This window comes from Pelophylax lessonae (assembly GCF_965119305.1).
Source record: "Pelophylax lessonae genome assembly, chromosome: 13".
NCBI lineage: Eukaryota > Metazoa > Chordata > Amphibia > Anura > Ranidae > Pelophylax > Pelophylax lessonae.
The window spans coordinates 193,166,245-193,175,470 of record NC_138780.1 but is presented as its reverse complement, the minus strand read 5'-3'; the positions used below and the strand labels follow the sequence as shown (position 1 = coordinate 193,175,470).

The window sequence follows — 9,226 nt, the reverse complement described above, 5'->3', positions numbered from 1 at the left end:
GATGGGAATTGCAGTACTTTGCTGGCCACAGCTATAGGGGCGGCAAGGATGTTAGTACCCGGCAGGACAGCAACTGGACAAAAAGTGGGGGGGATGTAGTACCCTGTGGGACAAGAACAGGGGTTGTAGTACCCTGTGGGACAGAACAGGGGGGGCTGTGGGAGTTGTGGTAGATGGCAGGACACCACATAGAGGGATGGTGGGGGTTATGGTACTTTGTTAGCTGTGGCATGAGGGGCAAGGAAGTTGTAGCACCAGGATATCCACAGATGGAAGTGTAGTGAGAGTTGTAGTACCCGGAGGACCGCAGATGAAGGGACATTAGGAGTTGTTGTACTATGTGTGACAGCAACTAGGGGGGGTTGGAGTTTTAGTACCTTCCTTGCCACAGGTGGAAGGGCAGTAAAGATTTTAGTGACCTGTTGTACCCCAACTAGACAAGAATTAGGAGTTGTAATACTTTGCAGGCCACAGCTGGAGGAACAATGGGAGTTGTGGTACACCATCTGGAGGGGTTGTGAGAGGAGTTGTACTTTAATGGTTTAATGGTCACAGCTAGAGTGATGGTGAGGAATGTAGAACCCTGGGAAATGGCAAATGGACCTGCGGTGCCGGTGGGAGCTGTAGTACCTTATAGGACAGCAGCTGAAGGGATGTTGGGAGTTGTTGTACCTTCTGGCTGCCAAATAGAGGGGCAGTGAAGAACTTTGAGGACCAGCAGCTGGAGGAGAAGTGGAAGTTGTAGTACCTTGAGGACTTAATGAGGCAGTTCAGCTGGCCCTCCTGTACCAGGCCCCATCAGTTCAAAAGGGGGGCCCAGGCACCTGCCGGGCAGTAGGGACGGCTGTACTGCCTTATCGCCGACATTCATCCTTTTGTGCTTCCCCCTGCAGTACTGCCAGGTTCTCTTCTCCCTGCAGGGTATTCAGTTCCAGTATTTTTGCCTCCACCCCCCCACCAGACTGCTGTCCGGGCCCTCCTTTCACCTGCTGTCCAGGCCCCCCCCATGTGTCAGCTGTTATATTTGGAGGCCCCTTTCTTTCCTGAAGGAACACAGTGAGCTATCTGTACCAGTTTATCACTTATCACTGGACCATAATACACTATGCTTCAGTTTATGAATGAACAGGAAGCTTGCTATTTATTCACCTGTGCAGCCGAGTCCTCACTCCCTTTCTCGAAAGACATCAGGAGTCTGTTTAGATATTTCAACAAAGCCCCCCAAAAAGCACAGAAAAAAGAATATAATATATATATATATATATATACATATACACACACACAGTATAATAATAATAATAATAAATAATTATTAAATAATAATATACAAAATTATTAAAAAAAAAAAAAATGAAGGGCTCGTTTAGATGTGCTTTGCTGTCTGAAGAGCAGTCAGCATTTAGATCGCTCTTCAGGCATCATTTTAACTCTGCACTAGCATGCTGCATCCGCGTTCTAATGCTTTTAGTGTATTTTTAGAAAAAATATATTTTAGTAGGCTGTATGGGGCCCTGTAATTTTGTAACAGCACCCCTGCTTGCAGTTGTTTATAATCCGAGGAGAGCAGTTCCCAGCACAGTGAGGGAACTGACCACACTTTGCTCTCCTGCTTAGTGTGGTCAGTTTTTTTTTTTTTTTTTTTTTTTTTTTTTTAAAAAAGGAAAGCAGAGGGAGTGTCAGGAACACCAGGGATTTACACAAAGGAAGCAATGTCTAACTGGGATACTTGATTTTCAATCTTCAATATAATAAAGTTTACTTTGCTTATAGATTTTCTTTATAATATATATTTTTTTTTTTTTTTTTGGTCCTATGTTTAGGGGTTGCTTTTTTTTTTTTTTTTTTTTGGGGGGGGGGGGGGGTCTTTTTTCCCCTGACTTTAGACACATGAGATGGTTTTACATATCCTTGCACCCACAAGACAAGGGTGGCAGAGGGCACCGTAGGTCAATCTGTAGGTTTTACAGCCCTCGGAATGAAGATCGCAGCCTTCCCGGTGAGTGCACCTTGTTGTGGTCACAATGCGTCACTTGGTGGTATGGCACTTGTAACCCGGCATGTCAAAGTAAAAACTCAGCCACTGAAGTCAATGAGATCATGCAGCAGCCAACCACAAGCCAATCACGATTATGGCGCAGCATTTCATCTCAAAAATTCCCCTTTAGCTGAGAAAAAAAAAACACACACACACACACACACACACACACACACACACACACACCTGTATTGCTTTCTAAATGCCTGTAACCGGGGCTGGGACAAGGGGTGGGAAGGAGGGACAACTGCCCTGGGCACTGTGGTATCATGTGAGCTGGGTGGGGGGGGGGGGGGAATCTGAGAAACAACAGGTTTTTTTTTTTATATTTGGGGGGGGGGGCATTTTTGCTAGCAGAGGAAATTAGGGGGGGAATTTGTGCTAGGAAGAGAGATTGGGAGGGGGGGGGGGTTCTGCTAGAAGGAGGTCATAGAGGGGGGAATTTGTGCTAGTAGGGAAATATTTGACTTATATTTTTTGGAGGGGGGGGGGGGGCATTTGTCCTAGAAGGGATGATTGTGGATCATTTGTGCTAGGAGGGGTAATTGGGGGGGGGGGGGGGGGTTGTGCTAGGAAGGAAGGAAGGAATTTGTACTTGGAGGGGGGGGGGGGATTTGAAATTTGAATTTGAAGGGTACGGGTTTGGAGGAGTGCTTTTTTTTTGGAGAGGGGGGCTTGTGATGGGGGGGGGGGGGGGACTCTGGGGGAGAGGGGAATAGAACTGGTGGAGGTAAAGATTTCTGCTGGTGTGTGGGGGGGGGGGGGAGGTGATTTTTTTTGGGGGTGGAGGGGATTTTTAATGACACACAATGCTCATACATCTTAAGGGGGGGGGGCAGTTTGCCATGTTCACCCTGGTCTCTAACTGACCTTGACCCAGCACTGCCTGCAATAATCTCTGAATGGCGATAACTGCAGATCGCTTTCCAGATGGGTAGTAGGGACTGTGAAATGTGTGAAAGAGGTCTAATAGAGGGCCCCCAATGCCAAATACAAACATTTTCACAGTTTTAGGTTTTGTAACACGTCAAAAGCTCACTATAGACACACACAATCATCTAATGGAGATTGGTGGAATTATTGGCAGACTAGCGTCGCCAGATCAGTTCTATGGTGCCCAGCCAGTGTCATTAGTACAGCGACAGTGTTTTTTTTTTTTTTTTTTTAGCACTGATCAATGTATTAGTGTCACTGGTTCCCACAAAGTGTCAAAAATGTCGTCATAAAGTCCACCGCAATATCACAGTCCCGCTACAAGTCATTGATCGCTGCCATTACTAGTATATATATTCCAGTACATATACACACACCAACGTTTGTAAAGGTTATAAAGCTTGCGCAAGCCAATCAATATACGCTTACTTGGATTTTTTTTTTTTTTTTTAACCAAAAATGTGTAGCAGAATAAATTTTGTCCTAAATTGATAAAGAAACTTGATTTTTTTTACAATCTATACAGTGACAGTGCATTTTTTTTGGATATGTTTTATAGAAGAAAAAAAAAAATTGTATATATATATATATATATACATATACATACATACATACATACATACATACACATTTTTTTTTTTTTTTAAAGGGTCTGTCTTTTTTTTTTTGGGGGGGGGGGGGGGGGGAGTAAATCTTCTGGAGATCAAGAGGTCAAAAAAATAAATAAAAAATTAAGATTTTGGGATTATCAACCCTTCGTATGCAGAACACACAAATAATAATGTTGTGGATGCCTTGGATTTTCTAAGAAACAATTGCAACATTGTTTAATATTTGTAGCAACATGTGGATTTTTGTACCAAATATTGGAACATTTCTAGCATATACTGAATATTTGTAGCAATGTGTGGATTTTGTAGCATATTTCTGAATATTTGTAACAAAATGTGGATTTCTGTAGCATATAATCGGAATATTTGTAGCATATATCTGAATATTTGTAGCAATATGTGGAATTTTATAGCATATATCTGAATATTTGTAACAAAATGTAGATTTCTGCAGCATATATTGGAATATTTGTAGCAATGTGTGGATTTTTGTAGCATATATCTGAATAAAAATGTGAATTTCTGTAGCATATATTACAATATTTGTAGCAATATGTGGATTTATTTTAGCATAGATTAGAATACGAGTGGCAATATCTGAATTTAAGTGCAGATTGTGTTTGTTAATATATTTATTTAATCAAAGCAGGGTTCATAAAGAATAGTTTGGATAGCATCATAGTTGCGAATAGATTATTAAACGCTTGCGTTTTCGCATCACCACTTTTATTTTATTTTTTTTGCGAAATTCAATTTAGTCATAGGCAGCCTGTAGCATTTTACAAAACAATCATTCAAAACCCTTAACAGCCAAGAAATCGAACGCAAATCTAGACGCCGCCTTGCGTCCACGGACGCCTTGCTGGGACGTTCCATTCCCACAGTGACAAAAAAAAAAAAAAAACACACACAAATCGCTTTAATCTCATCCACTGCATGCATCTCTAGACTCATTAAATGGTTAACTGCAGATCCAGCTGTTTTGAGAACCGCTCGTTAAAAGTCACCCCCACCCAACGACAAATACAGACAGGCTGGGACGGAGTGACCAAAGGGTTAAAACTTTGCACTACAGCTGTTAAAAGTTTTTAACTTAAAAAAAAAAAAAAGTTAGTTCTTACTCAGAATCCTGGTGAGCGCCCTCCATCCCTACGATCCCTATTGGTGGCTCCAGCCCTCACTGGTGATGGTGGTGGGGTAATTTGGGGCTCCTGACCTGCAGTAAGTGAGGGCCCCCAGCCATGGTTGTAGTAGCCTGGGAGGTGGCTGGCTGACTGCTGAGAGCTGCAAGGCTGACTTCTACTGCAGAACTTCCTGTGCTGAATGTGATGGGGGGGATTCAGGAAGAGGTAGTGCTAGAGCTGCTCAGGTTATTTCAAGCTATTTGTGGTTGCAAAGCTGCATGAGGCAGGGGAAGCCCTTTAACTCTTTCACTGTCACTCCCCCCACCCCAGGCTGGTACAGAACTAAAAAAAAAAAAAAAAAAAAGAAAGCAATGCCAAAAAAAACCGAGAAAAAAAAAAAATGAAAATTGAGATTTAAAGGCATAGTCCATCTTAAAAAAAAAAAAAAAAAAAAAAAAAAAAAATATTAAGATTTAAAGGCATAGTCCATCTTTAAAAAAAAAAAAATTAAGATTTAAAGGCATAGTCCATCTTTAAAAAAATTGAGATTTAAAGGCATAGTCCATCTTAAAAAAAAAAAAAAAATAATAAGATTTAAAGGCATAGTCCATCTTTAAAAAAAAATTGAGATTTAAAGGCATAGTCCATCTTAAAAAAAAATAAATAAAAAATGAGATTTAAAGGCATAGTCCATCTTTCGCAAAAAAAACAAAAAAAAAAAAAGAAATGAAATCACATTAACCACTTGCCCTCCAGAAGATCCCGCCCCCCCCATCCTTTATGACCAGGCCATTTTGCGCGATACCACACTGCGTTCCTTTACCTGACAATTGCGCAGTTGTACGATGCTGTACCCTAAAAAAAATGTGTCATTTTTTCCCCTACAAATAGAGTTTTATTATCGTGGTATGTGATCACCTCTGCGTTGTTTATTTTTTTGCGATACGGCACTGCGGTACTGTAACTGAAAATTGCGCAGTTGTACCACGCTGTACCCAAAAGAAGATGTATGTCATATTTTTTTCCCCTACAAATAGAGCTTTCTTATGGTGGTATGTGATCACCTCTGTGTTGTTTATTTTTTGCACTATAAAAAAAACAAGACAGAAAATTGAAAAAAACAAATAAATAAATAAATTGGGATTTAAAGCCATAGACCACCTTTTGAAAAAAAAAAAAAATGAAATCACATTAACACTTACCCTCCAGAAGATTCCCCCCCCCCCCACACACACACACCCTTCATGACCAGGTAATTTTGTGCAATACGGCACTGCGTTATTTTAACTGATAATCGCGCGGTCGTGCGATGCTGTACCCAAATAGCATTTATATCATTTTCTTCCCTACAAATAGAGATTTCTTATGGTGGTATGTGATCACCTCTGCGTTGTTTATTTTTTTTGTGCTATAAACAAAAAAATACAGAAAATTAAAAAAAAAAAAAAACATGAAAATTGAGATTTAAAGGAATAGTCCAATTTTTGAAAAAAGAAAAAAAATATATGAAATTACATTAACCACCTACCCTCCAGAAGATTTACCCCATGCTCCCCCCCCCCCCCACACACACTTTATGACCAGGCCAGAGCTTTCTTTTGGTGGTATGTGATCATCTCTGTATTGTTTATTTTTTGCGCTATGGACAAAGAAATACAGAAAATGTAAAAAAAAATACATGAAAATTAAAATTTAAAGGCATAGTCCATTTTTTGAAAAAAAAAAAAAATTAAATGACATTAACCACTTACCCTTCAATGGATGTACCCCCCCCCCCCCTCTCTTCAAGACCAGGCCATTTTGTGCGATACGGCACTGTGTTACTTTAACTGAGAATTGTGCGGTCGTGCGATGCTGCACCCAAATAAAATTTATATCATTTTTTTCCCTACAAATAGAGATTTCTTTTGGTGGTATGTGATCACCTCTGTGTTGTTTATCTTTTTCGCTATAAACAAAAAAAGAATGAACATGTTAAAAAAAAAAAAAAAACTATATTTTTTACTTTCTGCTATAAAACATATTTAATATGAAAAAATGTAAAAAAAAAAAAAAAAAGTCTAATTTCTTTATCAATTTAGGCCAATATGTATTCTGCTACATATTTTTGGGTAAAAAAAAAAAATCCCAATAGGCGTAAATTGATTGGTTTGCGCAAAAGTTTATGTATCTACAAACTATGAGATAGTTTTATGGAATTTTTCTTTTTACTAGTATTGACAGCGATCAGCAATTTTTAGCGGGACTGCGACATTGTGGCGGACAAATCTGACACTCCGTGACACTTTTTTTGGGGACCAGTGACACCAATACAGTGATCAGTGCTAAAAAAATACACTGTCACTGTATAAATTGTAAAAAAAAAATAATTTCAATGTAGGCCAATATGTATTCTGCTACATATTTTTGGTTGAAAAAACAAAAAAAATCCCAATAAGGCAGCGTATATTGATTGGTTTGCGCAAAGGTTATTGCATCTACAAACTATGAGATAGATTTATGGAATTTTTCTTTTTTTTTTTTTTTAATAGTAATTAGTGGACTTGCAACATTGTGGCAGACAAATCTGACACTAAGTGAAACTTTTTTGGGGATCAGTGACACCAATACAATGATCAGTGCAAGTTATAGCATCTAGTATGTATTCTGGAGTTTTTATATATTTAACCACTTCTGGACCAGAAGGTTTTACCCCCTTAATGATCAGGCCATTTTTTTGCGATTCGGCACTGCGGTACTTTAACAGACAATTGCGCGGTCGTGTGACGCTGTACCCAAAAAAAATAAAAAAATAAAATTGATGTCCTTTTTTCCCACAAATAGAGCTTTCTTTTGGTGGTATTTGATCACCGAAATTTTTTTTTTTCTTTTTTTTTTTGCACTATAAACAAAAAAAAAAAAGCGACAATTCTTAGAAAAAAAAAATATATTTTTCACATTCTGCTATAAAAAATTCCCAATAAAAAAAAAAAGTAAAAATCGATTTTTTTCATCATTTTAGGCTTATTTGTATTCTGCCACATATTTTTGGTAAAAAAAAAAAAATCCTAATAAGCGTATTTTGATTTGCACAAGTTATCGCGTCTACAAACTAGGGGAAAGATTTGTAATTTTTATTTATTTATTTTTTTACTAGTAATTGCGGCGATCAGCGTGACTGCGACATTGCGGCAGACAGAGCAGACCCCTAACTGACATTTTTGACACTTTTGGGGGGACCAGTGACATTACTACAGTAATCAGTGCTAAAAATATGCACTGTTACTGTAATAATGACACTGGCAGGGAAGGGGTTAACACCAGGGGTGATCAAAGGGTTAAGTGTGAGCCTAGGGGTGTTTTCTAACTGTGGGGGGATGGACTTGTGAAATGACCATGAAGACCTGATCCTATATAGAAGGATCACATGAGCTCTATGATCATTCCAGGGAGAACAGTCAGATGTGTTTACAGCAGCTGCCCGTCCTTCTCTCTGAGCGGGGAGCGATCACGGGTGCCCGGTGGCAATTGGAGTCCCCGCTGCCAAGTGGGGGCGGGAGCGCGCTGCGGGCAGCACATGCTCACCCTCTGGCGGCAGGCGCGCAACCGACGTAGGGCTACATCGGTTTGCGCAGGGGGGGGGGGCTGCGTGCCGCATTAAAACTAAAACTGTGGTGGGCGGTCCTTCAGTGGTTAAGGACCAGTGGTGGGATTCAGCCGGTTCACACCGGTTCCATAGGACCAGTTACTAACCTTTTGCAAGTTCGCAGAACCGCCTTGTGTTGTGAGTTTGATTGACCATCTGTAATATAAAAATCATCCTCCTGATGACCGCTCTGCTGCTCCTTCCTCTGTCGGCGCTGCAGGGAGGCGGCCGGAGCCCACACACTGCACTGGTTGCTAGGCTAGAGCCGCTTAGCATCTAGCAACCAGTGACGTCACCCCTTCTCCTCCAGGCCGCCGCCTCCCAGACAGTCCCCGCAACTCCCCGCCTATTTGGCTCTAGTAGGAAAGGGTGGACCCGGGGCACAGAGCAGTGTGCCCCGAGCCCACCCATTGTGTGACAATAGCGAATAAAAATTCGCTATTGTCACACGGATCCTCCTCAGCCAATGCCATTGGCCGAGGAGGAGGTGGGACGCGGGAGGACTCGAGGAGACACGGGACTGAAGAGAAGAAGGCGCTACAACAGGTAAGTCAAGTGCACTGGTCTGGGGGGCTTGGCAAGTTGGCACGCTGTTCACTCTGCATTGGAGGGGGCACGATGATCTCTGCATTGAAGGGGGCACGCAGCATGCTGGCCTGGTCTCTGCATTGAAAGGGGCATGAATGATGATCTCTGCATTGAAGGGAGCACGCAGCATGCTGATCTCTGCATTGAAAGGGGGCACGAATGATGATCTCTGCATTGAAGGGGGCACGAATGAGGATCTCTGCATTGAAGGGGGCACGAATGATGATCTCTGCATTGAAGGGGGCACAAATGATGATCTCTGCATTGAAGGGGGCACACCGCACGCTGGTCTCTGCATTGAAAGGGGGCA

General features: G+C 41.2%; 1 protein-coding gene across 1 annotated transcript in view; it reads right to left on the bottom strand.

The window, feature by feature from the left end:
• RIN3 (Ras and Rab interactor 3) overlaps nt 1-4,939 on the bottom strand; it is a 116,145-nt gene extending 111,206 nt beyond the window's left edge. Inside the window, exon 1 of the mRNA XM_082275440.1 lies at nt 4,701-4,939. Within this exon, the coding sequence (XP_082131566.1) occupies nt 4,701-4,726 (26 nt within the window). The 5' untranslated portion in view covers nt 4,727-4,939. The remainder of the gene's footprint in view (nt 1-4,700) is intronic.
• Between the last annotated feature and the right edge of the window lie 4,287 nt (nt 4,940-9,226).